Source organism: Narcine bancroftii, chromosome 8 (genome assembly GCF_036971445.1).
Source record: "Narcine bancroftii isolate sNarBan1 chromosome 8, sNarBan1.hap1, whole genome shotgun sequence".
NCBI lineage: Eukaryota > Metazoa > Chordata > Chondrichthyes > Torpediniformes > Narcinidae > Narcine > Narcine bancroftii.
Genome location: NC_091476.1, coordinates 175237528 through 175253085, shown reverse-complemented (window position 1 = coordinate 175253085; position 15558 = coordinate 175237528). Strand labels below are relative to the sequence as shown.

Below are 15558 nucleotides of genomic sequence, written 5' to 3'. Positions count from 1 at the left end.
TCCCATTTTTTCTGATGTTCAATATTCTGATGGTCAGGCAGATTTTAGAGACTAGTCTGAAGGGTGCTCAAGGTCCGCAGCAACAGAATGAGAAGGACTCTGAGATGGAGAACAGAAGGAAACAATCATTTTATTCTTCAGTATCACAGGTAGGGAAATTCCCCGACATATGTCCATTCCGGCATACGCTCGGTCATCCAGAACTGAACATGGACGTATGTCGGGGAGTACTTGTATAGCTTAATAATGTTAGAATTGAGTCAACTTAAATCCAGTTTGACATTTTGTGTGTGTTGTTTTTTGATGTTGTATCAAGCAGAATAGATGAGGGAGCAATAGCTGATGTGGTACATTTGGACTTGCTCGTAAGTCTTTGACGAGATGTTCCACAGGAGATCACTGAACAAAATTGGACCATGTGAAATTGGAGGTAATGTGCTGAAGAGAGTTGTGGATTGATTAACAGAGTTCAACTTTGGAGGGTGGGACCTACAATTATGTGAGGTTCTGGTGAGACTGCACCTGAAATATTGTCATGTCTCTTATTACTACCCAAGCAAGGACATACATGTGTAAAAGGGAGTGCATAGAGGTTCACCTGATTGATTCCAGCAATGGATGGTTACAGGGCACATCTGCGATAAAGAGAGAAAGGGCAGGCAGGGTCACCTGGTTGGAGGACAGAATATGAAGTGTTGTTCTTCCAATTTATGTCTGGTTTCAGTCTGGCAGTGCATGACTCCATGAGCAGACATGTCAGCATGGGATGGGGAGGGAGAATTGAAATTGCTTCTCTTTGGGATGATCTGGCACAGAAGGCCTCATCCTCCGAGCAGATGAGATGGAGGAATTATGAGAAAGGAATGGAATCTTTACAGCGGACAGGGGGTGAAGAGGTGTAATCAAGGTAGCTGTGGGAGTTTTTGGGTTTGTAGAAAACGTCTGTTGAGAGTTTCGGGAGACAGACCGAGAAACGGGAGAGTGTTGCTAGTGATGGACTAAGTGAATCTGATGCCAGGGTGGAAATTGGCAGCAAGGTGAATGAAGTTGATGAGCTCATCATGGTTACCAAAGTAGCGTTTAATGAAATGGAGGAACTTTACCTGTGTCGGCTTGTACCATGGATTGCTCCACATAGCAACAAAAAGGCAGGCATAGCTGGGGCCCTTGCAATACTCATTGCTTCCCCATTGATTTGGAGAAAGTGGAATGAGGAGAAGGTTCAGAATAAAATATTTTTGTTTTACTCCAAGCATGGTGTATCCTTCCCATTGTTGTGGAGCTTCAGAACCCACGTGTATGAAGCAGAAATCTATAGGATTTTGGATATTAAAGTAATTTAGGAATATGGGAGTCAACGCTGGAAAGTGTCTGGTGAAAGATGAACCTTGATCTTATTTGTAGGTGAACCAGGTATGAGGAGCTTTTTCTTGCTATTTCTAAATTCTTCCATACATGAGAGCCAGAAGCCACCTTTATTACAACTCCTGAAAGAATTCAATGTCTTTATCTTTGATTCCCAGTACTTATTTTTCTCTTTGTTGTGATGTTGATGGGGTTGAATGAAAAGCACTAGAAAGAGGTTGGTACCTGTCTTGGATTAGACAGGCCCTGGGGCCACTTTCTTGTTCCATCTTGTACATATTTTGGGCTTAGAGACTGAAACCTAAGTGCACCGGGGACATCTATTCTTCATTTGTATAAAGTTGCTGCTTGATTTGTGAGATAGTTCAACATAACTTTCTTTTCTCTTGTTCACTGCAGCAGTTGTACCAGATCCAGCAGGTCACCATGCCAGCCGGACAGGACATTGCCCAGCCCATGTTCATCCAGTCCACAAATCCAACTGCAGATGGACAGACTGCCCAGGTCACAGAATAGTGTCACGTGATGGAGAGCTGAAAGCAACTGCCACACAGAAGCCATTGTATAAATAGTACAGTCACACAATAACGGATAGAAATTGAAATTTTGTGTTTTTTCATCATTGCATTGTGTGAAGTAAAATGAATTGTACATATATAAAATGCAATAAACTCCTTCTGAGTAGAGCTTTGTAAAAGCCTACATACAAATAGATCGGAAGGAGAATTCTTGTCTGTGCCTGATTATCCAGTACCATCACTGACCATATTGCTGTTCTGTCGATCACTTGTACAGTGTTGCACTCGGCTTTTTTTGTATAATGAAATGCAACTAATGCTTAAAACTGGGAGCAACTTAGCCAACTGTGTTTCTTGGCTAATTTAATAAGGGATGGTCAAATCTACGGTCTTGTAGGAACTGGGAAAACTGGTTTATAAACCTATCAGTCTTAATAAATCAAAATATCTTGACGTGCGTATTGATTAAAATTCACAAGTGGATCATCGATAGTATCAGCTCAATTTCATGCAAGAGGATTTTTCTTTGTGCACTTGGTTGGGCAAAGTGAATATGAATTCAGTGGAATATTAAATAGTCCAGGGTATTTGCAGAATGCATCCCAACAAGCTTATTCTGGTATTTCAGCTATTGGAGAAAATTAATTTTTTTCTGTTTAGAACCTTTTTGTCTATGGAATGGTGATAGTTTCCTTGAAATTGCTGAGGAAGTAACTATTCCTTGGATATAGCAACTTATCTGACCAGTGAACTGCTTAGGGCCATAATGTTGGATGCGTTGGTCAGGTCACGCAGTGCAGATCTGTTCACAAGGGGCTACTGATTAAATGGTGTGGTGCCCAACTTGGCACCTTACCGCAGTCTAAATGCCAAGTTGAGGTGACTCCCAGCTGCCTTCTGAGAGGTATTGCATTTCTCCTGCTTCCTGCAAGAAAAGGTGGATGAAAGAGATCCTCTTGTCCAACCAGCAATAAATGTTGTGCACCCTCACTACAATTTCTAATTGTGCATTCTAAAGTTTTGCCTGTATCCTCTAAGCACAATCGTTTGTGTTGATCTTTGCATCAAGCACGGTGGCAATACTGCACTAGCCATCTATTGGAACATTTGTATTGTGGGCTTTTTGCAAACTACTTTCTATTGTGGCATCTGGTTCTCTTGATCACCACCATTTTAAGCTGGAAAGATTGGTTTCTTCAGCTATCCTCAGGAGACCAATGCCACTAATTTTGATTGCTTCAGTCTTTGCTTTTCTCTTGCAGATCAGAAACATGCAATAGTTAGGGAGTGCTGTCACTTGATTGCAGCAGACCTTAGCATAACCTGAATGATGGCAATGTTGTTGGGCCTTGAATCAACTTGTTGATCACTGCACAGTATTAAATGGATGATCTGACTGGGTCATCCCAGATTACCTGGGGTAAGTCAAGGCTGACTCTTGAACTTCAGTCATTGTGGTAACTATACTCTCAGTCAGAACCTCGAAATGAGATGGCTGTAAGGTCTTTTGGCCTCTTCTGCATGTCAATAAGATCACTGCTAATCTATTGCTCCTCTACTAGTCCTTGTCCATTACTTTGAACAGAACTATTTCAATTTGGCTTGGTAAATGTTGTCAGTTTAGAAGTTCTTTTTAATTAGCGCACCCTTTAATTTTATAAATTCCAGGAACATAACCTGCACTCCATAATATTGACCCAGTGTTTGGAGTTATTGTTGATGCTAATGGAATGTTATAGCTCTTATCATTTGCTTGTTTGCCTTTTGACAGGAAGTGCTCTGTTTTCTTCCTGTGAGCTGGGTTTGTCAGTACTGCTTCATTTGTGTCTTCATTATTGGTTCAGTTTCCCTCCCTTGATTTTTTTTTAGTTTCCTAAATAAAATGCATCCTCTCATTTTTCCCAGCTAAACAGGTTAACATCCTCTACAAAGATTAAATTTACAATTACATTGCTTTATTTCCAAACTTGATGAGCAAGGCCCCTTACAGGGACATTGGGCAGTTTGAGTGGTCCAATGGAAACCCAAATCCCTTTTAATTTTCTATTATTAAATGTAAATTATGTCAATGGTGTGTAATATGTTCCTGTAATCTGCTGGCGATCATAAAAATGGGATTAATTAAGAAAATCTGCCTATGATGGGGTCGAGCGCAATACACAAATGTGCTAGAAAAACTCACCAAGATCCATAGGATGTAAAGGGTGACCAACCTTTCAGGAAGGGCTCAAGCCCTTTCCAACATTGCAGAACAGTACAGGCCCTTCAGCCCATGGTGAAGCCTTGCCACCTCTCTGTTTATATAGAAATTGCTTCGTTCATCGCCCCTTAAACAGATATCCTCTGGTACTTATTGGCAAAAAGATGCTGGCTGTCCACCCTATCTAAGCTTCTCATAATCTTGTATACCTCTTAGGCACCCCTCGTCCTTTATCACTTCAAAGAAAAAAAAAACCCAAGTTCATCGGACATGTTCTCCAGTCCAGGTGAGATTATGGTAAATCTCTTCTGCACCTTCTCTAAAACATCACACTCCTTTCCTTCCTATGGATGCTGAATGACCTGCTGAGTTTCTCGAGCATATTTATGTGTTGTATCATAAAAATGGGAGCGGAAGATGTTTGGTTAACCTCTCGGCCTGCTCCCTCATTCAGTAAGATCTTGGCTGAATAATCTTTAGGCATTTAAACACACAGCACAGTAACAGGCCATCGTATCGTCAAATTTTTACCCAATTAATTACACTCTGGTACATTTTGAAGGGTGGGAGGAAACGAGCCCCCAGGGGAAAACCCACGCAGACACAGGGAGAACGTACAGACTCCTTACGGCACGGGATTCAAATCCTGGTCACTGTAAAAGCATCCTACCCTTATGCCAACCGTGCCACCCTTGATCTTCCTGATCCTTATAACTCCAGTTGCCTTAAGTAATTTAGTATTCTGAGACAGTACATGCTGGTCTTTGAATCAGTAGAAAAATAGTACATGATTGAAAACCTTCAGTAATCTGTGTAAACAGTTAAAGGTCGATGTGCAGTTTGCCAGGCCAAAACTCGTCTCTTCTGATTACACTTAATGGAAGCTCTTTCAGTTCAACCTGCCCAGCAAAGACCAAAGCTCCTTATTTGAACAAATTACAAATTTGTGCAGAAGGATACGATTCAGTTCATCTGGTTGATGCTGGAACTAATTGTCCAATTAGGGAACTGTACAAGTACTCCTAAAGAGAAAATGCACAGTGGTTTTGGGGAGAAGTCTGGGAAGTGGGTGAGCTGCATTTTGCTCTGACATTGATCCAAAGGCTTAAGATTCTCCTTCCACATTGCATGATTAAATATGAATATACAATTAAAAGCAGGTGGCTTGACAACGATATTACCAATTTATCATTTTCCCATAAACCTTTCAAGCAATGTCCCTTTTTTTTTCAATCTGCTGCCACCATCCCTTCCTGGATTATAATGCAAAAAAATATTTTTTTTCTGTACATGAATTTTTACCTTAAACTTTAAATCTCTAATTACTCCCCTGCCTGCTCATGGAATGATTTCTCTTTAGCAAATCGCCTTGTAATCTTGAATATGTCTGCAACTAACTTTTGGTATAAGGGATAAAGCTGACATCTGATCTGATGGTAGAATTAGAAGAGGGACCATGGATCGGGCAACATTTTTGGTTGGGACTCTTATAGAGTCTAATGGAGTAATGGAACAAGCCAGATAATACTGGAACAAAATAGGAAGAGCCTTTGTCCCAAGGATTTCCAAGCAGTGCTTTGGGTGGAATTAGATGCACCACTTTTATCTTGGAAAATTGTGACAGGCCTGAAAATTATTACTTTTTTTAAAAACTCACATTGGGTGCTCTTGTGGAAACTCTGGTTAGTTTTTTGTATAAGTTGTGCTGCTTGGGTTTAAAAAAAAAACTTAAACAGGTCATGATGTTGCACACTTTGTATTACACAGTATTAGGGGAGGACCGTATGTATGCCTAATCGAGCAGTTGATCTTTGCATTACCAAGGCAATGATGGGCATTAGGAACCTTCCCCTTTAGCATTCTTGACCCCATCTCCCACTATCTGGGAATTCTCATTTAATGTCTACTATCCAGCAGTTGGATCTTTTTAAACGCTTGCTTGCAGCCCTCTGTTGAAAGATATCCATAAAAGTCAGTCTCGAGGTTCCATATCCATCCTTTAAGAGTTCAGTGTCGATTGAAAGTTGGAAAGGTGCAGACATTGCAGCTGCTCCCTCTGGAGGTGAATTTCTTCTCTCTGAAATTTTCCAGGTGAAAATTAATGTACGTTGGGGTCTGTGCGACAATGTCTTGCACTTCTCCGACGTGTGTGTCATACACTGGGTGCATTTGTTGTTTGAAATTGTCTTAAGAATTTTCTGATATCCAGAGTTTTGATATTAACCCACTTTTACTTTGTATATCTTTAGAAATAAACCTCTTTTGTTATAACTCTTGTATCAAGTTTTATTGAAATGCTGACAAAATGGGGGTCAAATCAGTTTGCAGCTCAGGAGGCTTTTTAATCTATCCTATCTCCAAGGGACCTTTGCTGGAATAAATTAAAATTCATTGCATTCCTCTGGTCTTCTAAAACCACTTTTGGGTCCTTCAGATTTGATTACCCTCTGTGTAAGAGACTTTCCTATGTGCATTATGGCCGTTAAATGTTCCAGCATCGTAATACCAATTAGACTTTCAAAGATCATTGGTCACTGAGGTTCCAGATGAAGGCTTGTTCGTGGTTTCTGGGTGCTGTTACCTCAGTGACCCTAAAATATGGGGAAATGAGGTTCATTTTGGCATTGGCCAATATCACTGAAGAACTGAATAGTGAACAAAATTGAACTTGTGCAGTCCTTTGTACATTTAGAATATCTCGCATCAGGTAAGTTGTTGACACTACAGAAATGGTATCATCTGGATGAACTGACTCTGGGGTTCAATCTCTTGTTATTGAAATGTTGTCTCCATCTCAATGTAATGTTGATGTCCCACATTGTTATATGGCATAATCTCAGTCGTGCTAATTTATTTCATTCATTGGAATCCATACTGCATTCTTGGTTACGCTGAGGTAATCATTAAAATGGGGGATCAATGATCGATGTTTTGCAAAACCATTGCATTCTTATTGCAAAAGTATCTGCCTCTAAGTTTTAGAACATGACAGCACAGGAATAGGCTCCTTTGGCCCTTCTAGTCTGTGCTGAACCATTTTTGTGCCTAGTCCCACTGACCTGCACCCAGACCAGAGCCCTCCATACCTTTCCCATCCATGTGCCTGTCGAAATTCTTCTTGAATGTTAAAATTGAGCTCTCATTCACCACTTTAGCTGGCAGCTTGTCCAAACCTCCTCCACACTTCCCTCTCATGTTCCCCCTAAACTTTTCCCTTTTCACCCATTTCCCCTGTCATCTGGTTTTTAATCTTCTACCCTCTGGAAAAAACCTATCTCCATTTACTCTGTCTAACCCCCTCATAACGTTAAATACATCTAACCATATCCCCTGTCATCTGGTTTTTAATCTACCCTCTGTGGAAAAAACCTATCTCCATTTACTCTGTCTAACCCCCTCATAATGTTAAATACCTCTAGCAAATCTCCCTTCATTCTTCTACACACCAGGGAAAACAAATTTTAACCTATTTAATCTTTCCCTGTAAGTTAATTCTGGAAGTCTAGGCAACATCCTCATAAATCTCTGTGCAAACTGAACACAGTACTCCAAAGTTGGCCTCACTCAATTTTACCATCACATCCCAACTCCTATACTCATTACTTTGATTTATGAAGGCCCATATACCAAAAGCTCTCTTTACAAGCCTCTCCACCTGTGACACCACTTTCAGGGAATTATGTTCAGTATTCCAAGATCCCTCTGCTCTACTGCGCTCCTCAGTGCCCGACCATTTACTATGTATATCCTTGGCTTTTCCTACCAGAATGCAACACCTCACACTTGTCTGCATTAAATTCCATCTATTTTTCCAGCTGGTCCAGATCCATCTGCAAGTTTTGAAAACCTTCCTCACTGTCCACAACGTCTCCAATCCTAGTGTTGTCTGCAAACTTGCTAATCCAATTTACCACATTATCATCCAGATCATTGATATAGACACAAACAACAATGGTCCCAGCACCGATCCATGAGGAACACCACTTGTCACCTGCTAAATATTCTGTTCCAGATTCTCATGAATTGGCAGGGAGCAGAATGATCTTAGAGCTGGATTGAAGACCCTTTGATTCATATTTGCTTGGATTTGAACTGTAAATTGAGAGACAGGAGTCCATTGCAATGCTTCCTACATTACTACTGCCAGGTAAATCAAAGCTGTCAGTTTTGCATTGATGTGCAGTCTTCAGGATCATGTTTATTGGCCCATTATCCCTGTTTTGGTGAGAATGTGACAATGTGAGTGGGTTCTATAAGCACACCAGCAAGTCAATTCTAACATTCTTCTAGCTTTTCAAAGTAACAGAAAAAGAGCACAGGACAGACATGAGGTTACGATGAAAAAAATCAGTACTGCAGGGCAACATGAGAGCACTGTTGTGGAGTTTGTTCAAGTGCCTGGTGGCAAAGGGGAAGAAATAGGTCTTCCCAATTTCATGCCGTTGAACTTTCTCCCTGATGAGAGGATGTATGACCACGGTAGGATGGGTCTTTCGTTATGTTGGCTGCTTGACCCGTGGAGTTGGAGTTGATATTGGGGAAAGGAGATTTGGGTGATAGGTTCATCTTCGTCAGAGCTGCTCCCATCCCATGCTGTGGACCTTTATGATCTTGAATTTCTGGATAAAGCTCTGGGGCAAGATCCTGAGTGACCTGCACTTTCTTTCCTATGCCTATCAAATGTAAGGGGCCAGCTAACTCAGCACAAATAATGGGCTTGATATTCAATGTGCTTCGAGCCATTGGATCAAATGATGGCTAATGTGGCAAAATCCTACATTTCAAACAGAACAGACTTCCTCCTGCTTTGATTTGTTTTGTATAAGGGCTAAACCTCTCTATCAGGCCACATAACTGATGGTGTAGTTCACATGCTGTGGTTTTAGTTATAAAATCTCAGACTGGCACTAATCTTGCATTTGTCGTCAGGCATTTGTGGAGTTCTGAGCTACGGTAGTATTGGGCATTGCAGAGCTTTTTGGTGAAGCGTTGTGTCCAGGAGATTCATAAGGATATTGCCAGGATTTGAGGAATTGACTTACAGGGGCAGTTAGGACTTTATTCCCTGGTCATCAGAGAATGAGGGGAGATTTGATCGAGGTGTACAAAATGAAGAGGGGTATAGATAAGAGTAAATGAAAGCAGGCTTTTTCACTGAGTTTGGATGGGACAACCAGAGGACATGGGTGATGGGTGAAATGTTTAAACAGAACTTACTCACACAGTGATAAGAGTGTGGAACAAGCTGCCAGCTGAAGTGGTGAATGCAGGCTCAATTTTGACATGGAAGAAAAATTTGGACAGGTGCCTGATGGGTATGGAGGCCGATGATCTGGATGCAGGTCAATGGGACTAGGAAGAATAATCAGCATAGACTAGATGGGCTGAAAGGCCTGTTTCTGTTCCACAGTGTTCTATGGGTCTAAGAATATACTAAATTGAGATTGATTTATTGGAATTTTTAACAATTCCTTGTTCTTGAGGAGCAAGAGTAGGTAATGAACTATACAAAAGCAGGGATGTGAGAAAGGAGAGTTGTATTTCTGCATCTTGGTTCACAGCATGTTGCCACCCAACCAATGCCATTGCTTTCAGGGACATGAGCTTAATCATAAATTTCCTGCTGTTTGTGTGGAATTTACATGTTCTCAGTGACTGCATGGCTTCCCCGCGTGGACTCGGCGACTGCATGGCTTCCCCCCGTGGACTCGGCGACTGCATGGCTTCCCCGCGTGGACTCGGCGACTGCATGGCTTCCCCGCGTGGACTCGGCGACTGCATGGCTTCCCCCCGTGGACTCGGCGACTGCATGGCTTCCCCCCGTGGACTCGGCGACTGCATGGCTTCCCCCCGTGGACTCGGCGACTGCATGGCTTCCCCCCGTGGACTCGGCGACTGCATGGCTTCCCCCCGTGGACTCGGCGACTGCATGGCTTCCCCCCGTGGACTCGGCGACTGCATGGCTTCCCCGCGTGGACTCGGCGACTGCATGGCTTCCCCGCGTGGACTCGGCGACTTGCATATACCAAAATCGTGTCGGTGAATGGTAGGGACTTGATTGGAATGTGAGGAGATTGAAAGAGGCATATTGCCAATGAACCTTGATGGATGGCATGGATTCAGTGAAGCAAAGGGCTTTACTTGTGTTGTCTGGTACCGACAGCTAATTTAGCCATAGAAATTAGCCAAAGCTGAAACTCAATTTATGACCAGATGAGTGCTCTAGGACGTGATGAACGCTGCCTCAAACACAATGGATAATTCTGCTTTCAGAGAGCAAATAGGGTGGAATGAGGGTGTGCAATGGGAGGGAGATGGTGGTGGATGTGCAAAGGGACAAGAATGTTGGTGGAATGGGAGCTGGGACGGTGTGTGAAGAGGAGAGAGTGAAATGGGAGAGGAAATAAACCAAAGTGCTCAGAAAGTAAAAGGTGGTCAACGTTTCCTGCCTGAACCCTTCTTCAGGAGTGTTTCCCTCCTGTGAGCAATGGAGAATGTGGGTACATTATTGTCCATTCTCTACTGCTCCACATTGTTCCTGAATTCCTCTTTCCCTTACTGCATTTGTTTCACTTGACATTTTTGCTCTCTCCTCTCTCTCCCACCCCAATGTCCACCCATTCTTATTCTGCCACAATTTCTCAGCTCTCTGGTATCCTCCCACATCCCAATGATAAGTTAGTGAGTTAATGGCCACTATGAATTGCCCCTGATGTGTCAGTGTTGGCAGGCTTCAGGGTGTTTTATGGTCATTTCCATTTGCCTATCCTCACAGCCTTCAGGTGTACTTAGCCATTTGTGTAAGAAGAGGTGTGTGAGCTCAGGTTCTAGAGGAACAAAATGGGAAGAACTTGAAAATGCTATCACATTCAACGCGTGTGTTAGAAATTATAGTTCGGAATAGGGCGAGTATTCATGGCTAGTATCTTGGAGTGGTCAGGCAGTCAACAGAAAGCAACAAGGCCAATAGGGATGGGTGTAATAATCCAAGGCTGACTGAGACCAGATGGGAATATTCCCAAACATGGTCTAGCTGAGTGTTCTCAGGTTGTGGTGCTGGTGGTGGAATGGGGAATGATTGATGGGGGAGGGAGGTGGGAGTAAAGTCCGTTTGGAAGTGGCATCTTGAACACATTTATTGTCAGAGTACGTACATGACATCACATAGAAACCCTGAGATTCCTTTTTCCTGTGGGCGCGGCAGAATTACCACTAATTGGTAGTGAAAAACTAAACTGTACCCAGAGTGAACATGTAAACAAAGAACAGGAAACAGAAAGAAAATGTAAACAAACTGCAATAGAGAGAATAATGAAAACCAATGAAGTGTACAAGTAAGAATCCTTAAATGATTCAGTTTGTGGTTGAGGAGTCTGATGGTGGAGGGGGAGCAGCTGTTCCTGAACGTGGTGGTGCGAGTTTTGTGGCACCGATACCTCTTTCCTGATGGCAGCAGGGAGAACAGGGCATGTGCTGCTGCTCTCTGACGGCAGTGTGCCCTGTAGATGTTCTCAATAGTGGGGAGGGTTTGCCTACGATGTCCTGGGCTGTGTCCACCACCTTTTGGAGGGGTTTACATTCAGGGATGTTGGTGTCCCCCTGATGGAGCCGGTCTGCACACTTTCCACCACACCTCTGTAGAAATTTGCCAGGGTTTCTGGTATCATTACCAAACCTCCGCAATCTCCTGAGGAAGTAGAGGTGCTGATGTACTTTCTTCAAGATGCCATTGGTGTGTTGGGTCCAGGAAAGATTCTCCAAGATAGTGACTCCCAAGAACCTAAATGTGCTCACCCTCTCCACTCTGATCCCCCAGTGATCACTGGATAGTACACCTCTGGCTTTCCCTTCCTGAAGTCAACAATCAGCTCCTTAGTTTTGGTGACATTGAGCGCAAGGTTGTTGTTGGTGCACCTTTCAGCCACATTTTCAATCTCCCTCGTGTAAGCTGACTCATTCCTTTATCCAACCCACTACTGTGGTATCGTTGGTGAATTTGTAGATGGTGTTATTGTCGTAGCGAGCCACACAGTCGTGGGGTAAAGTGAGAGCATTTTGGTGAAGTGCGTTGAAGTTGATCCACACAATTCCACAGTTAATGCAGGAGTATCTTTTTCTTTTTTTTTTTTTTTCTTTGGCTTGGCTTCGCGGACGAAGATTTATGGAGGGGGTAAAAAGTCCACGTCAGCTGCAGGCTCGTTTGTGGCTGACCAGTCCGATGCGGGACAGGCAGACACGATTGCAGCGGTTGCAAGGGAAAATTGGTTGGTTGGGGTTGGGTGTTGGGTTTTTCCTCCTTTGCCTTTTGTCAGTGAGGTGGACTCTGCGGTCTTCTTCAAAGGAGGCTGCTGCCCGCCAAACTGTGAGGCGCCAAGATGCACGGTTTGAGGCGTTATCAGCCCACTGGCGGTGGTCAATGTGGCAGGCACCAAGAGATTTCTTTAGGCAGTCCTTGTACCTTTTCTTTGGTGCACCTCTGTCACGGTGGCCAGTGGAGAGCTCGCCATATAATACGATCTTGGGAAGGCGATGGTCCTCCATTCTGGAGACGTGACCCATCCAGCGCAGCTGGATCTTCAGCAGCGTGGACTCGATGCTGTCGACCTCTGCCATCTCGAGTACCTCGACGTTAGGGGTGTGAGCGCTCCAATGGATGTTGAGGATGGAGCGGAGACAACGCTGGTGGAAGCGTTCTAGGAGCCGTAGGTGGTGCCGGTAGAGGACCCATGATTCGGAGCCGAACAGGAGTGTGGGTATGACAACGGCTCTGTATACGCTTATCTTTGTGAGGTTTTTCAGTTGGTTGTTTTTCAGACTCTTTTGTGTAGTCTTCCAAAGGCGCTATTTGCCTTGGCGAGTCTGTTGTCTATCTCATTGTCGATCCTTGCATCTGATGAAATGGTGCAGCCGAGATAGGTAAACTGGTTGACCGTTTTGAGTTTTGTGTGCCCGATGGAGATGTGGGGGGGCTGGTAGTCATGGTGGGGAGCTGGCTGATGGAGGACCTCAGTTTTCTTCAGGCTGACTTCCAGGCCAAACATTTTGGCAGTTTCCGCAAAGCAGGACGTCAAGCGCTGAAGAGCTGGCTCTGAATGGGCAACTAAAGCGGCATCATCTGCAAAGAGTAGTTCACGGACAAGTTTCTCTTGTGTCTTGGTGTGAGCTTGCAGGCGCCTCAGATTGAAGAGACTGCCATCCGTGCGGTACCGGATGTAAACAGCGTCTTCATTGTTGGGGTCTTTCATGGCTTGGTTCAGCATCATGCTGAAGAAGATTGAAAAGAGGGTTGGTGCGAGAACACAGCCTTGCTTCACGCCATTGTTAATGGAGAAGGGTTCAGAGAGCTCATTGCTGTATCTGACCCGACCTTGTTGGTTTTCGTGCAGTTGGATAATCATGTTGAGGAACTTTGGGGGACATCCGATGCGCTCTAGTATTTGCCAAAGCCCTTTCCTGCTCACGGTGTCGAAGGCTTTGGTGAGGTCAACAAAGGTGATGTAGAGTCCTTTGTTTTGTTCTCTGCACTTTTCTTGGAGCTGTCTGAGGGCAAAGACCATGTCAGTGGTTCCTCTGTTTGCGCGAAAGCCGCACTGTGATTCTGGGAGAATATTCTCGGCGACACTAGGTATTATTCTATTTAGTAGAATCCTAGCGAAGATTTTGCCTGCAATGGAGAGCAACGTGATTCCCCTGTAGTTTGAGCAGTCTGATTTCTCGCCTTTGTTTTTGTACAGGGTGATGATGGTGGCATCACGAAGATCCTGAGGCAGTTTACCTTGGTCCCAACAAAGCTTGAAAAACTCATGCAGTTTGGCATGCAGAGTTTTGCCGCCAGCCTTCCAGACTTCTGGGGGGATTCCATCCATACCTGCTGCTTTGCCACTTTTCAGTTGTTCGATTGCCTTATATGTCTCATCCAGGGTGGGAACCTCATCCAGCTCTAGCCTTAGGGGCTGTTGAGGGAGCTGGAGCAGGGCGGAATCTTGGACTGAGCGGTTGGTACTGAAAAGAGATTGGAAGTGTTCTGACCATCGGTTGAGGATGGAGATCTTGTCGCTGAGGAGGACTTTGCCGTCTGAGCTGCCCAGCGGGCTTTGGACTTGGGGTGAGGGGCTGTACACAGCCTTTAGAGCCTCGTAGAAACCCCTGAAGTCGCCAATGTCCGCGCTGAGCTGTGTTCGTTTGGCGAGGCTAGTCCACCACTCATTTTGGATCTCCCGGAGTTTGCGCTGAAGATGGCTGCATGCGCGACGGAAGGCTTGTTTTTTCTCTGGACAGGACGGCTTTGTAAGGTGAGCCTGGTGGGCAGCTCGCTTCTTTGCCAGCAGCTCCTGGATTTCCTGGCTGTTTTCGTCAAACCAGTTCTTGTTTTTCCTGGAGGAGAAGCCCAGTACCTCTTCAGTGGATTGCAGTATGGTAGCCTTCAACTGATCCCAGAGGGTTTCAGGGGACGGGTCCGTGAGGCGGGTTGCAACGTCGAGCTTTGCTTTGAGGTTTGCCTGGAAGTTTCCTCTCGCTTCGTCTGACTGCAGTTTTCCAACATTGAACCTCTTTCTGGGGGCTTTATTGTTCCTGGGCTTTGGCTTGAAGTGAAGGTTGAGCTTGCAGCGAACCAGCCGGTGGTCAGTGTGGCATTCCGCGCTAGGCATGACCCTGGTGTGGAGCACATCTTGTTTGTCACTTTCTCGCACCAGGATGTAGTCCAGGAGGTGCCAGTGTTTGGATCGGGGATGCATCCAGGTGGTCTTAAGGCTGTCCCTCTGCTGAAAAAGGGTGTTTGTAATGACAAGCCGCTGTTCTGCGCAGAGCTCCAGCAGGAGGCGCCCATTGTCGTTGCACTTGCCGACGCCATGCTTGCCCAGGATTCCTGGCCAGGTTTCTGAGTCTTTGCCGACACGAGCGTTGAAGTCGCCCAGGATGACAACCTTGTCGGCTGTAGGGGTACGTTGGATGAGGTTGCGCAGGTCGGTGTAGAACTTGTTCTTTTCTGCTGGTTCCGCCTGGAGGGTTGGAGCATAGACACTGATGAGGGTGATGTGACGCTTGTTTTGAAGTGGGAGTCGCATGGACATGATTCGGTCCGAGAGGCCTGTCGGAAGGTTTTCGAGTTTGGAGGCAATGAAGCTCTTGACCATGAAGCCTACACCAGATAGGCATCGTTCATCCGAAGGCTTGCCAGACCAGTAGAGTGTGTAGCCCGCGCCGCGTTCTTGGAGGCTGCCTACATCTGCCAGGCGGACTTCACTGAGAGCGGCTATGTCGATGTCAAGTCTGAGGAGTTCATGTGCAATGAGGGCAGACCGACGTTCAGGTCGGTGGCTGTCAGTCTTGTCTAGCATGGTTCTGATGTTCCAGCATGCTAGCTTGAGTTTGTGAGCATCTTTTGAGGGGGAGGACGTGGAGGGGGAGGACGTTGAGGGGGAGGACGTGGACCTGTCCTCGGGCCTGCGCAAAGGAGCTTTTAGGTGGAGTGCA

The 15558-nt window shown here is 44.9% G+C and overlaps 1 protein-coding gene across 6 annotated transcripts in view; it reads left to right on the top strand.

Moving 5' to 3' along the window:
• nfyc (nuclear transcription factor Y, gamma) overlaps positions 1-6354 on the top strand; it is a 78328-nt gene extending 71974 nt beyond the window's left edge. For all 6 annotated transcript variants that reach the window (XM_069895919.1, XM_069895918.1, XM_069895917.1 and 3 more), the window contains one exon: positions 1765-6354. In XM_069895919.1, coding sequence (XP_069752020.1) covers positions 1765-1881 — 117 coding nt within the window. In that variant the 3' untranslated portion in view covers positions 1882-6354. The remainder of the gene's footprint in view (positions 1-1764) is intronic.
• The last annotated feature ends 9204 nt before the right edge of the window (positions 6355-15558 follow it).